We start from the raw sequence: 15,253 nt of genomic DNA, 5'->3' as shown, positions 1-15,253 counted from the left end.
TTTGAAGGGGAAAAAATTTTTTTTTCCAAAACATCTCATTTGGACTGCATGCAACTCAGATGTTTGAATAGTCAAATCACCCATTTCCATGTGGGTGGTTATATCTCATGAACAGAAGTTTATTATTGGTGAAGACTTTCCCCAGCTTGCTTCAGAGTCAAACATATGAATGCATGAATCACTTTTCCAGCACTGATGATTGAAATTTTGTTTAAGAATTATTAGAACTAAATTGGTGCCAAGACAAAAGTACTGCTTTTCAAGTTTTTATAAAGAAAAATGTATCAATCGTCTTTTAAAATTATACAGGCTTCAGAAAACACAGATTTTGATTCCATTAGCCTTGATATTAGTCGACAAGAAAGATGGTCATTCATTTTTTTAAATTCAATAATGAAGATTTCAGTGGATTTACTGCAGTTTGAATTCCACAAGATCATGTTTTTCTTTTCAGGAAGCCAAAGCAAAACTATGAAGACTTGAAAAATTATGTGTCTTCTCCATGTTCTCTGGGTGAGAATGGCCCAGGGAATAGTTCCCCTACCCTCCACTTTCAGGCCTCAACTACATTTATTTAACCTTTTCCTTTCTTAACAGCTCAAGATAATCTGTATTCCAGATCCCATCTACCAGCATACTAAGGGTGTTGCCTAAATCAGGAGGGGTACTGTTCACATAAACTAGACAACATCCTGCGTACTCCCCAGTAGGGAGGAGATAAGAGATGCTCTCACCCTAATGGCATTCGAGATTTTTAGAGCTTTCTGACAATGACAGAAGTCTTCAAAGCAGATGTGTTACATGAGTGAGAATCCCACTCATGCATCATCTGGCACCTGTGTCATTGTCCTGAATGCCATATGGAGAGAGGTTAAATTTACAATTTAGTTAGAATTTAAAATATTAGAGAAAAATTCAATTATTCAATTTGTGCAGATGGATGGTGAAGACCAAGACTCATGTGTTATGCATTATGACCTTGTAGATTCATAGATCATGGATGAATTTTTAAAATATCACAAAATAGGGTCGATTGAATTCCAACTCTACTTGGATACACAACATATAATATGCCACATGGAGGTATGCTTAGTGTTGAATGATGAAAATGACATTCATGGAAGGACTTGCAAGAAAGAATTGTTTATTATTGTTGTGGTCACTGTTTGGTTTATAGCTTCCTAGGGAGCTTTCCAGGTGTAAAACAATCCCCTTATGCAGAAGGCAGGGAGAGACTAAAGAAGAGGCAGGCCCTCCAGATTGGTAGGTGGCAGGTTTTATAAGTAAGGGCACTTACTTGTAAGAGAGACTTATCTTGGGTGGCCACGAGCTATTCAGATCTCTGTACCCACACACCAAATATTTAAAGTTTACACAGAGGACTTAACTGGGTCCAATCATGTATATCCTCCAGATGGCCTCAACAGCACATTATTAGCTCAAGGCTATGTCCTTAGGGCAGCCTCTGGTAGCAGGAAAGACAGGTGGAACACACATTTCAAGGAAAGGGAAGGTGGGGAGGAGCCTCCAATTGCCCAGGTGAAGCTCATGGGTCAGCCTGTGGCCATGTCCTCTTGATGACCTTCCCCAACACTTGATGACCAGCTCCTACAATCTCCTGGGCCCCCCTCTTCTGCAACGAGACCTGAGCCATCAGCAAGGGGTTTCACTAGCATAGAGGAGGCTCTTTGGGCAGCCATTGGCTACACCACGGGCAGATGCCACAACAAAAGTATGGATACATGTAAGAGAAAACACGGATTAAGACAATGATTCCAAAATGAGTCAAAATTTTCTCCAACAAGACCTCCATGGTTCAAACTACTGATTTACTAAGTCCCCTGGGCTGGGAGTTGGATTACCCAGGCCATTCACTGATCTCCTCGTGTGATTTAATAAAGATGATACATTAGCAGACTCATCAGGAATGAACACACAGCCTTCTTTTTACATAATGGCAGAGATGCTTCCTTGCAAGGCAGTAATAATAATAATAACAAGGCCATCCTATGTTGGGATAGTTTTTCTCAGTAGAGACATTTCAGTGTTTGGTAAGGACATGCTCTGTTGGCTGTCATTCCAGGCTTGCTGAATGGATTTAGTAAGGGCTTCTGTGTGTGTAAGAACATCCTCCAGGCCAATGGACAAAGACTGTGGCCAAAGGATTGTGCCAGGGGAAAACTACATACCGACCTGGCCTTGAGGAGAGGGAAACTGGCAGTTTTAGGAACTTGACCTGGTTGCACATACCATCCATGTTAATGGAGGTAGGCAGCCCTGTCAGGTGTGAGCTGATGGACTGAGGGTGAGATATGTCAGACCCCACCCTCTCTACTCTTTCAGTGGTGCATCTTCCATTTCAGGCATAGTACATTTCAATGGGTCTGGCTTGCAGCAGGACAGTGGGATCCCAGGGAAGATTGAGTAGCTCCCCCTTAGCCAGGGGTGTGGAAGTAATACCCATCCCAGCAGGACATCCCATTGCAATTCCCAGTAGGTAATTCCTTTCCTAGGCATAGTGGGGGTTGGTGTTCTCAGCAGCATAGCATGTTGATCTGGGGCAATGGCTGTTTCCCCGCAGTTTCCATACCTGTATGGGATTAGGGACCTCAGCAGGGGTCCCCAGTCCGGCATATGAGGCAACAGGCCTTACTAGTTGATCATTCAAGTGTAGTGTATTAAAGCCTGAGACTACCGTATCTCATTGGGCTAAGGTGCTTCTGCTGCTTTCATATTCCAATTGTCCTTTCACAGTGTACCCCTCCCACCCCCCGCTACTACTTGCAGGTTGTAGGGGAGATGGAGCTGCCATGCCATGTCATGTGATTTTGCCCAGTCCTGTACATCATGACCTTTGGCATGTGACCCCTGATCAGTGTCTTAGTCAATGAAGGTATCCATACATGCTGCTTAGCTTCTCTAGTCCCCTAATGGTGATTGCCTGCTTTGTGTGGTGACAGGGGAAAGCTTGGCTTAGACCAGATGTGGTATCTACACAAATGTAGATTCCTCTCAGAGGGAGGGCCCAATATAATCAATTTTTCAATCCCTTACCGTTTGGGAACTCTGGTGGATGGCCCCAGACCCCTTTAGAAGTTACCTTGGGCATTGTTTAGAACACACAGGACATGCTGTTACTGCCTTAACCAAGCCACTGTATTTTGAGGGCAATCTGGCCGCCATCTTTGGCAATATGCCATCCCACCTCAATGCAATGGCAGATGCTCTTCCCATGTACTCAACCTACTCTATCTACTGAAGGGCCAGTCGCTAGGGCTTGTACCTGACCTAGAACTTCAGCTTTTTGATTGACAGTGGGTGTCAGTGCCTTATGAGCCAGGATGTGGAAGATGGTGAGGATGGCCCCAGGCTCTGGCAGGTGAACCAAAATGGTGCCCCCATACATCTTAACCCCACAATGGCCTACTCATTATCATTCACCCCTTGGCTTCCCATTGTCCAAGCAATAGAATTAATCCCTTTAGAACAGCCCAAGTGTTGGGCCACCTGGGTGGCTCAGCCAGTTAAGCCTCCTACTCTCAGTTTTCACTCAGGTCATCACCATCTCAGGGTCATGAGGTCGAGCCCCGCATTGGGCTCTGTGTTCAGCACAGAGTATATGGGAGGTTATCTCCCTCTCCCTCCCCTTCTGCTCTCCCTCTGCTCCACCCTCTGCTTTTCCCCTTACTCACAGGCTCTCCCTCTCTAAAATAAATAAAATCTTAAAGAGAGAGAGAGAGCGAAAAAAGAACAGCCCAAGTGTCAGTGCAAAGGGTTAAAGGTTAGGGCTCATAAGTGATGACCAGCTAGACCACTCTGAGCTCAGCCTCTGCTGCGTGAGAGGCTCTATTTGTAGAAGCTCTGTCCCCAGCCCTCCTGGAGTCACAGACATATCTAACTCAAGTGGTAGCACTGGTTAGGAGCTTCACTGGTACTTTTGTCTTCTCAGAGGTGGCTCACTGCTCTGATTCCCAGTCCCACACATGCCCCTTCTTTGCCAGGCAGTGTAAGGGACAGAGGCATTGGCTAGGGGGGGGAATATAAGTCCTCCAAACCCCCAAATCTCCACAAAGCCTTGTACCTCTTTCACATTCTCAGGGGTTGCATGAGCTTGCCCTTATCAATCACAGCTTCTGGGGCAAGATGCTGCTTATCCCACCAAATGACTCCCACAATCTTACAGCAGTGCTTTAGCTTTTATTTTCTGTGGGTTCACTGCTCACCTTCTCCCCCAGATGTTCCAACAAAGCCTGCAGAGTGTCTTGCCACAGAGGCAAGTCTTCACATGTTAACATTCTGTCATCAGTATAACGGGCCCGTTTTACCAATGTGGGGAAGGAGGACAGGGACAGGTCTTGGACTTCCATTCCGTGACATATGGTGGGGCTGTGCAGGACACCTCGGGGAAGCACTAGAAAGGTCCATTGCTGCCTCTCCCACGTGGAGGCAAATTTGATCCTGTGACCCAGTGGCCAGAGGTCTATTGAGAAAAGCATTTGCTACATCTAGCACAACAGAGTCAATGCCTAAGAACATGACCGAGGTATCTAAGATGATGGCAGTGTGGGGCCCAGCCTCATATTGAACACTACCTTGTACGATTTTGGGGTAGGTCCACTGTCATCTGCCACTAGTCACCTGGCTTTTTTTTTTTTTTTTACCTCTCAGACCATGCTGGTGAGAGCACTGTGGGCAGGGCACACAGTACCCACTTGGGGCAGTTCTTGCATAGTTCTCCTATCTCCTTCTGCACCCCCAGGCGGCTGATACTGTTTAACAGCTACCCCTCTTCATGGGGGAAGCAGCCTTATGGGTTCCCAGTTGGCATATTCCCCCACCGCTGCTTTGATTACTGTAACCTGGAAGCAGAATTTACCAACAGAGCTTTGCAGAGTTTGACCTTATAAGATATCAGTGTACACCATATTTTCTGGTACTGGAGAGAAAAACAAAACAAACAAAAAACCTCACATTTTGGGGGGGTAGAATGCCAATTTGCAGGGTCCAAAGGATCTTCCTAGTCATAATTGTGTGCCCTCCATAATTATCAATGACACTGACGGGGCCAGGAAACTTCTGAGAGTTACCATATGGTAGAGTAACTTTAGCTCTGGTACTCTCTGGTATCCACCAGAGCCAACACTTCTGTTTTTCCCTCAGGAACTGTTGAGTTGTGAGCTCAATGAGTCCTCTGATTATCTCAATGGTCCTCACCCAACGCACTCTTGGACTGCATCCAAAAATACCCTGGGCATAGGAGGCACCCACCCCAATAAGACTATACCCTGGAAGCCTACAACTAGCTACTCCGGTTGATTGACCTTTTAGATTAATGCAAGGGCTCTTCTTTAGCATGCAAATCCTGTTTTAGAGAACACTCTGAGTATACTACTCATTAGTATATGATGCAAATATAATCAATATTAGTATATGATGCAAATCAAATCAAATCAAATCATTTGCCTACTCTAAATATTCAGTGGCTTCCCGCTAGCCACGAAATCAAGTCCAAACCCTGACCCTGAAAAGTCCTGCCTCTACCTTTGTTCTAACCTTATCTGCCAGCATTGCCTCACCTTTCACCCAGACCGCCATGGTTTTTTTGCACATGCTGTTCCTCTAACTGGAATTGTCCCATCTGGCAAACTCCTATGTATCTTGCAAGAGTTACCTTCAATTTCACCTTCTCGATTCAGCCTGCCTCAGTGGAAGACTTCATTGTATCCACACCTCTGCTCATAACATTGTGTTATATGTCCTGCCTTCCTTCACACTCCTTCTAGACCAAACTCCTGGAATGCAGTGTCCATGGATGGCCTTTTCATCTTTGTGGTCATCCTACTTAGAGTGGTGCCTGGTCCATAGTGGCCATGCCTGAGAAGTTTAACAAACGAATGAATGAATGAATGAATGAGTGAGTGAATGAAAGAATGAATGAGTGAATGAAGATGTGTCTCCCCAGTTGTCTAATTTAATAACTAAAGAGGGACTTGGGAACCAGAAGAACTTGATTATTTCATTCAGCAAGGCTAGAGCCCTGTTCTTTCTTTCCAGCTTTGAGGGATAGTAACTCAGTGTGCTGCAACTTTTTCTCTTTCCTCCGATCCCAGCCTGACTTGATAAAATATTCTCACTGATGTGCTGCTATGTACATAATAGTTCTCAGATCTCACTGGGAGTAGTGGGGACATACATATATTCCAAAATTTACTCATGATTATGAGTCAAGAGTTTCATGATTTTCACTATTAACATGGGAGCCAAATGTAATAGAGAGGTCACAGATAAATCTTCCCAAGGTTTGAAGTCCAGGGCTTAGTTTCTAAAATAATTGCTACTCTTGAAGACTTCTCTTATTGAATTGAATAGCATGGTTTGCAAATATTAAGTGTAAAGAAAGGCCACAGTATCTGGAGCCATGTATTACCTTAAAATAACTGTATTATGCCCATTAAAACACATAACTTTTCTTTGCGGTGTGATTGCATGCTTGATCAAATTGAAAGTTGGGTTTTCTATTTTGGCATTATGCCTTGTTTCCCTAGACCAAATGAAATTGTTCCATTATAGCAAATAGAAGCTTGATAATGGCTTGATTCGAGTTTTCGTTGGAATGCTGATCTCAGAATATTTACCATTCCGGTCTTGTTCCTAAATAGCGTGTTTTCAAATAGAGACTCTGAGCCCAGCCTAGGTTACAATCTTTAGCCACTCTAGTGGTTGAAACCCCAGGGGAGAATTTCAAACCAAGGTTCTGGTTGAGGCGGTTGGGGTGCTGCTTTCCTGCTGTCACCCAGCAAGGAATCCCCAGCTCGTTGAAGATCCCCTTAGAAACAAAACACTGGAAGAAATGTGCTCCAAGGTTCAATCTCAACTTCTCCGGGGAGGACGGACATTCGGAGATGGGTAAACAACTCGTACTTGGCACTACTCACTTCCTGTTTCTCGGGTAGACCTCACCAAGACCTTGGGATCTTTTTTTCAGGCTTCCTCACAGCAATGAGGCAAGAAGTGACCCGCGCCCACAAAGGCTGGGCCCTGGACTCTGTGACCATCCACAACGAAGTTCTGCGGCAGACCAAGGAGGAAATTACATTGCCCCCTATGGTAGGCACCACTGGGTTATAGTGGGGACAGTTCTGGAACCAGGGTTGAAAGCTCAAATTCCACTTGACACTGACCTATGAGTGCCTCCGTTACAGCCATTGGCTTTGTGGCTGGGGTCCTTACCGGGAGACTTCAGTGCCGAAGCCTCCTCCGTTTGCTGGAGTGGGAATTAATGACAAGTGTTGGAACTCCTCAGACAGCATATCTTTATAATTTCAAGTTACCCTTGTGTTTGCTAAAATGCGGTTTTCCACATGTCTCCGGCTCCTGCTGTGGGTTGCTCACAGACCAGAGGAGTGTCAGGGCAGGGGTGGAGACCAACAGGACCTGCAGTCCTGAGCTCTAGGGCCAGTTCCAGCAGCATCCTGCTAGCTCTGGGACCCTGGTTACAGGGACACCTGGAGGCGGAAGAGAGGGGGGCCCCAAGGTAAGAAGATGCCATTGGGAGCCATTGTTTGGACGTTGACCCACTCTGTGAACTTGGGCAAGTTCTTTAACTTTTTAAGCCTCAACTTCCTCATCTGTGAAAAAAGGGTGATGATTCAGCCTTATGAAAGATGGTTGTGAGAATCAACTGGAATCATTTAGGACTCCATATAGGTACTCAGTACATCAGCCTCACTTTCCCTTTCTCTGATTTTAATTCCCTCAATTGTCAAGGAAGAGGACTGGGCCAGGTGAATTCCAAGCTCTGGCCCTTTCTGCCATGTCAAGCAAGGGTCACCTTTCTTCCAGTGTCCAATAGCCTAGTCCTCATTTCTGTCTGCCACTCCAACAGAAGCACACTTAACCTCCACATTTCCACCAGCAGCCTCTCCATTCAAGGCAACCATAGGCTATTTCAATCATTCAGAATTCAGAATTCTTCTAGAAATTTCCCATTATGCAACTCCAAAGTCATTTCTACGTTTGTAGGTGTTTGTGAGAGCAGCACCCCATTTCCTGGCACCGAGATAGGTACTCATTATCCTAAGGCCACTGCCACCAAGTACCACAAACTTTGTATAAAATTTATTTCCTCAGAGGGGAGGAGACCAGGATTCTGAAATCAAGGTTTTGGCAGAGTTGGTTTCTTCTGAAGGCTCAGGGCGGAGGGGGAGGAATCCATTCCACCTCTTTCTCTCAGCGTCTGATGGTGGCTGTAGTCCTGGGTGTTCCTTGGCTTATAGCCTCTGCCTCCATCATCACATGACCTTCTCTCTCTATCTTCATGTTCCCTCCTTTTCTCATAAGAACGTCCTCTTCTCACAAGAACGTGGGTCATATTGGGTTTAGAGCCTACTTTAATCCAATATGATTAATTAATTCCATCTGCAAAGGCCCTATTTCCACGTGCTCACATTCAGAGGTTCTTAGTAGACATGAATGGGGGGGGGCACTCTTCAGCCTGCTACACCTTCTAACTATGACCTTGTAAAGTTCTGAGATGAAAAGGAACCTAAAAGGGGTACAGTTTACTGTCAGATGATACCTAAATGGTTGTGTCATTTGTGCAGTAATTGTCACCCACCGGCAATGATGGTAATCATATGTCCTGATTTTCTGGGATTTCTCCTGGTCTTACTGTCAAACCATGTACTTTAGGTTTGGGTTTAAAAATATGGTCCTCATACTCTTAGCTCACTTGAGGGGATTCCGGGAAACACTTTGCAATTAATCTCACTCTCTTTTATTATAATCTACATTTGCTTCCCCTTACCTATGCCTCATTGGAAAGAAAAAACGGTTACCATCTTCTACATAGATATATCTTACGGGTTTATGTGATTTTCAGTCTCCCCATGATTCCCTCTAGTCTTTCTTTTCTTACTGAAAACATGTTCTATGTCTCCCCATGGCCTACAAGGTAAAGTTCAAACTCTTCAGTTTGGCTTCTAGACTTTTCCAAGGTCAAGCCCTACTTATTTTATAACCCCTGAACCCTCTGCTAAATAAATTGCTTGGGCTTTCCACCCATCCCACCTATCTTTGTACTATTGCTGCTGCCTGGATGTTTGCCCTCTGTCCTCTATCTTCCCCAAAGCTCTTCAAAGATGTCTTCTCCACAAAGACCCCCAAGCGCTCCAGCCCAGCTGCTCACTAGGCAGCCCTCTAAAAAGTGTGTGCTGGTATTCAATTCATGTCTTTTCCCCCAATTTAATGGTGAAGCCGTCAAGGGCAGCGTTGCTTTGCATCAAAGAGAAACGGGATGACAGGCAGCCCCTGTCCAATCAATGCACCCTGTTCTTGTCTGTTATGCCCGTGCTAGCTCTACCACACCTGGCCTCTGGGGGCGCTCTGACTCTCCCACTAGCTGGGCCTGGCTGTGCAAACCTCACTCCCTCCTGTGACTGAGATGGTTAGAATGGCAGGTTGGCTTGGCCAGCACAGGCTTAGATCCTATGTGCTCCAGCTCCAAATCGCATTCCTTGTTCTGACCCTACGCTGACTCAGACCAGATCTCTCGAGACATAGCTCCTTACAGAGGTGACTTAGTTCTGCTGGCTAAGTCTGTTGTCCCCAGCAGCTACCCCTATGCTCAAACAAGCAATAACAGGAACATGTCTGCAACCCTTAAGGCCTCAAGATAGGCCCAAGGGGAAAACTGGGCTCAGTATTTTGCTCATGCAATGAACCCAGTGCTGTTTTATTTTTTTGGTGGTGTTTTAAGACTGGTGTATGTCTTCTTTCTAAACTGACAACAACCCCTATTACAGTAATGAATGTTCATCTCATAACACCTAGTTTTTCAAAAATCGTATTACCTTATGCTTGACTCTTCCAGGAAGGCGTGTATATTTATGGGCTGTATATGGACGGAGCAGCCTGGGACAGACGGAACGGGAAGCTTACAGAATCCACCCCCAAGGTGCTCTTCACACAGCTGCCTGTGCTACACATCTTTGCCATTAATTCCACCGCGCCCAAGGACCCCAAGCTCTATGTGTGTCCTATTTACAAGAAACCCAGGCGTACTGACTTGACCTTCATCACTGTGGTGTATTTGCGAACAGTTTTGTCCCCAGATCACTGGATCCTGAGAGGAGTAGCTCTTTTGTGTGACATCAAGTAAATTCATTTCTCCTTGCTGAGGGCGCTAGAGCCAGAGCCAGCCAGGGCTAATGAAAGCCGTGGTGATGTGTGTCTTTTCTCCTCGGTAATTGCTTGATTGCTCTTTTTAAATTAAAAAGTTGATATTCTGCAATCATTTGTGTGTGTGTGTGTTTCCCCTCATATCAATATTAAAAATAAAAAGCCAGTTCTAAAGTAATGCATTTTAGCCCAGGAAATCATATTCCCATTATAATTATTTGTTTAGATAAAGTCCCATCTTCATGTCAGAACACTGGAAAGTTTGAATTTTTTAAAAAATCTAAAACAAAGTATGATTTTGTTGCATTCTAAAAGAGGCCTAATAGATGTGGGCTTTTCTCTCAAATGAAAACCACATTTCCCTAGAAGAAAATCTGCTCCTGTGTGTGTTTATGCTTATGTGCTATTCTTTGCTTATTGGGGTTTGGCCTTGTCTCTGTGCTTGTGAAATGGAAACTGAAGGGGTTCGGTCAGTACCCCTTAGGAGTAACAGCTATGTGGTGTGATGTGTTTGAGACAGCAAATCCACAGGGATGGCTGCTCTTGTCATTTATTTTAATTTTATTTAATATTCTTTTATTTATTTATTTATTTTTGATGTGCTTCGAGGCCCAGAGAACTCTGAGTCTCCAGCTCCTACTGCCCCCCCCAACCCCAACTCTGCAGGAGATAATGGAGCACACATTTCTAGGAAGCAAATGGAGAAGGAAAAACAAACTCCATCAAATGAAATTAGGTTACATGCCGAATGCCTTAAAAAGCAGTGTCTTTAAAAAGTGAAGCTATTTCTTACGCTATAGCTGGTCTGAAACTCAGTATGAACCTTTATTTCCTGCTAAAGGAAATTGTCAATTTAACTAAACAGATGGAGTCCTACATTGAATGTTCATGCAGCTTCAGGGTAGGGAAGTGTTTCTTCTGGCCTTTCCGTCTAGAAGGCTCTTGCTCGCCCTCGGCTAAACTCACCAGCTTCATTCCCGTCTGTTCTGAAGGAAGGCCACATTTCATGTAGCCTTGTTCTCCTCCCATTCTTCTGTCGCTCCGATCAGAGATGCCAATGAGAAACCAACAAGATGGTCAAGCAATAGCCCAGGCAAGGTGTCCAGGGAAGACCCCAGAAAAAAATTCCCGCATAGTCTAGAGTACTTCCAAATAGTAGAAAATATATTGTGAAATGTACCTTGTAGGAGTGAACCCACTTATGCTCTGAGACTGGTTCAATGTCCTAGCCGTAGAACTTTCCGGGGCAGTTTAGAAAACTAAAGAAACCAAGCTCCCAGGCCAAATGTGTTTTGGCATTTCCCTTGGTTCATAGGCAAACTAAAGGATGGCATTCTCTGGAAAGGGTGTCCGCCTGAATTGAGGCTAGAATTTGGAAACCTCGGTGCTCGGGGAGCACTGAGGAAGTGAAGCACATTCTAGCACACCAAACTGCAGCCTCCCGAATAAAACACATGCGTTTTATTCATATTCCTGTGCACTTGCTAACACAACTGAAGGCAAACTGCATAGTCTAAAGCCCTGGATATCATCGTAGGCTTTCAGAGAGTAACAGGTTCAGTGTTCTCTACTGACTTGAATATCTTACGGAAAATTAGAAAAGCAGGAAAGATGTCAATCTAGCAAGGATATAGATCAGACTGTTTAAGCCATGGACCATTTCCTGGGGACTTCTTCACTGATTATTTTGTTCTGTGTCAGCACTGAGGAGACAGTGATGGGTGCTGGGGCCACCCCAGTGAGTCCTTGCTACATAAGCAGTGTCTCAAAATGGTCTTCTTTCCAGGGTGTGCTTCTCAGCTGTCCCTGGTTTTTTGCAGAGCTGGCTGGGGCCCAGTTCTGCTTTCTTTCTCTGGGCCCATTAAATGATTTCATTAGACATTTTGAGCCATTGAACTTCCATAAACACATAACCCATTTTCTCAGCAAAATTGTTGCTCTTTCACTAATTACATAATTTGCCACACTTGAGTGAAGGAGACCTGGTGAGCATAAGAGAGCAAAGGGTCGGGGACAAGATGGTTAAACCAACGGAAGCTGGGAGGGAAATAGAGTGATTTTTTTTTTTCCTCCTTGGATCCAGTCCACATATTTTCATGTTGGTCTCGGGAAAATGAGCAATGAGATTTATACCTTAGTTGTTTTAGAATTTTATTTTAGTTTGGACTTTGCATCAAAGCAAGACCAAAAAAGAAGTGTCTAAAGATATATCTTCCAAAAGGGATTGGTCTTGTGGGTGATGTTGCGTGAACAAGCCCTCGGATAAATGGGGAACTCCCCAGCAATGTAAGTGTGACTCAGAGCCATGACATATAAAAGAATGATTGAAGAGATTCAGGGTAGAGGGGTGAAGTTGAAGACAAGTGAACGTTTCAGTTGGGTCTTGGTCTTTCCACAGATGGTGCCAAAATGGTACCAAGACAGCTAAGGAAGACAGCATGAGAGAGAGAATAGCGTGCAAATGGGAAGCTACAGACAACATTCAGAGCCAGAGGCCAAACAAATTATCCCCTCCTCAATAGCTCTCAGTGAGTTTCCATCACCTAGAATGTACACTCCAAATGCCAAAGCCCTCAACGAGCTGGCCTAAAATAAATTTTCTGCCTGGTGGCCCACTATCACTCCACTTGCTCAATTGGGTCTTTTTGATGTTCCCTGAGCATTACACATACTTTCAACCCCGTATTGTTTCCTTATCAGGGGACACCTCTTCCATGTAGAATCGGAACCTTCCCACACTTCTGGAGACAATGTAAAATGGGACAACCATTTTTGGAAAATAGCTAGACAGTTTCAAAAATTAAACTTCTTGCACTTTAGTAAGTACTGGACTGGACCAGCTACCATATGACCCAGACACTTCCCTCTTAGATAGGCATCCAAGGAAATAAAAGCATCATGCCTACAAAGACTTACACATGAATGTTCCTAGGAATTTATTTGTAATACCAGGAACTTGAAACAACTCAAGTGTCCCATCCACGCCTGAAAGGATAAACAAACTAGGGCACACTCGTTCTATAGAATGCTACCCAGCAACAAAAAGGAGCACACTACTCATACATACTACATACATGGGTGAGTCTCAGAATTATTTTGCTGAGTTAAAGGATCTAGGTGGAAAAAAAAAATGCATGACCTATGGTTGCACATATATGTAAAACAAATGAATCTGACATGAAGATAGCCTCCCCGGTTGCCTGGCAGGATGAGAGGAAGGGGGCAGGGGAAGGAGATTAAAACCCTGCGGAGAGATGTGTTCACTGTCTTGGCTGTTGTGATGGCTTCACAAGTGTCGAGATGTGTACCCAAATGTGTACCCTTCAAACATGCACTGGTTACTGTATTTCAGTGCTATCCGAATAAACCTGGGATGAAAAGTGCCCCCTACACTAGTTGATCCTTTCTGGGCTCTCTGTGAGGACTTTCATGACTTCATCCTCTCATCCCTCCACCACATGGGATTTGTTGCTCCTTCTGTGGCATTTTGGTAGCAACTGAATTTGGCAATTTTAATCTTAGGAATTAATAATGGGTGCCCGGCTCCCCAGTCTATACCAAGCTTCTGGAAAGCAGACTCTGGCTTTTTGGCACCCCGTTAAATATTGACTGAATGAAAGAATAAATGGACAGTAAGTAACCCAGTCTGATAAATGTAGGCAAATGATGGGGAAATGTCAGGTGGGAGCCATGTTGGGAATACCACGTAAGGACTGTGTGACTACTGATGGTTCTGCACTGTTGAAGGGTTGGAAGTGAGAAGGTGGGAGAGAGGAGGCTGTTGCTCTAGACCAAACAAGGTGAAATGATGGAACTAGAGAGAAGATAACTCGAATGGAAGTAAAGCAAGTTGTTTGAAAGACGAGATGGAAGCAAAATTTGGGGACTTAAAAACCCAAGTTGATGAGATGAATAATAAGCAGGAAGGATTAATAAATAAAGCCACTTATAGTCTAGAGAGTCTAGTTGGATGTTTCTTCTGCCACTGCACTTTGGGGGAAAAGACCTTTTGCTAGTTTCTTCTTCTTAAAAAAAAAAAAAAGTTTTTATGAGAGAGAACATGAGCAGGGGTGGGGGTAGGGGAGAGGGAGAAGCAGACTCCCCATTGGGTGAGGAGCCCAACGTGAGGCTCAATTCCAGGATCCTGAGATCATGACCTGAGCCAAAGTCAGACGCTTAACCAACTGAGCCACCCAGGCTACCCAAGAGTTGTTTTCTTAGCCACGAGCTTATACATAACTGCCAGGGTCTCTGAAGGAAGATTCAAGCTCTTGTGCTCACCATCGCTCATGGTGTCACCATAACACATGGTGTTAGCACTTGTCAGGCACTGGTCTAAGCCCTTGACATGAATTACACTGAAGTCATCCTCATACCAACCCCAGGAGGTCAGTAGTGATATTATCATCTCCATTTCATAGATGAGGAAATCAAGGCACAGAGAAGCTAAAAACCCTGCCTCATTTTCTTGCAGCCAGTAAGTGACAAAGCTGGGATTTGAACCCAGGTTGAATGGGTCCAGCCCATGCTCTGATGGGCTGTGTAAGACAGTACTGGATTTTTTTAAAAGCCAGAGACTAATGGCATAAACTTCTTAATTTCATAATTGTGCACAGAAAATAGTACATCTATGTTTCTGTGCCTTGTTAATTTGAGCAGCTTTCATTTTCTGGATGGAAATGATAATGTGCATAGAGAAGAAGCTATCAGACAAATATCAGCATTTATATGGTATGCAAACAAATGGACATTTAAAATTCAGGAATTTCAAAGGGAATTAAGAGGTTCATTTAACATGCTCTTTCTGGGTTTTCTTGAACATTCTAGACCAGCAGGTGCATTGTTAACAGGAAGGAGCTGGAGAAATTTGCTCTGGACTCTCAAGTGAGAAGACAAGAGGTCTAGAGCAGGATGTGGGCCCCCATGCTGGGCAGCTTCCTTGTCCATATATAAAAGTAGAAGAAGTAAGATGCTATTCTAAGGAACACAGTTCAGCCAAGGGTAAAAGAAAGCCAAAGTGTGAAAAGTAATTCACTGTCCCAAATGGAAAAAAAGCAAAAACAAAAACAAAAAA

The 15,253-nt window shown here is 44.3% G+C and overlaps 1 protein-coding gene across 1 annotated transcript in view; it reads left to right on the top strand.

Annotated features, from left to right (window-relative positions):
* DNAH8 (dynein axonemal heavy chain 8) overlaps nucleotides 1–10,284 on the top strand; it is a 367,659-nt gene extending 357,375 nt beyond the window's left edge. The window contains exons 92-93 of the mRNA XM_059400544.1: nucleotides 6,986–7,107; nucleotides 9,872–10,284. Of these exons, the coding sequence (XP_059256527.1) occupies nucleotides 6,986–7,107; nucleotides 9,872–10,159 (410 nt within the window). The 3' untranslated portion in view covers nucleotides 10,160–10,284. The remainder of the gene's footprint in view (nucleotides 1–6,985; nucleotides 7,108–9,871) is intronic.
* The last annotated feature ends 4,969 nt before the right edge of the window (nucleotides 10,285–15,253 follow it).

This window comes from Mustela nigripes, chromosome 5 (assembly GCF_022355385.1).
Source record: "Mustela nigripes isolate SB6536 chromosome 5, MUSNIG.SB6536, whole genome shotgun sequence".
In the NCBI taxonomy this organism is placed as follows: Eukaryota; Metazoa; Chordata; class Mammalia; order Carnivora; family Mustelidae; genus Mustela; species Mustela nigripes.
This window is presented reverse-complemented; position numbering and strand designations above follow the sequence as displayed.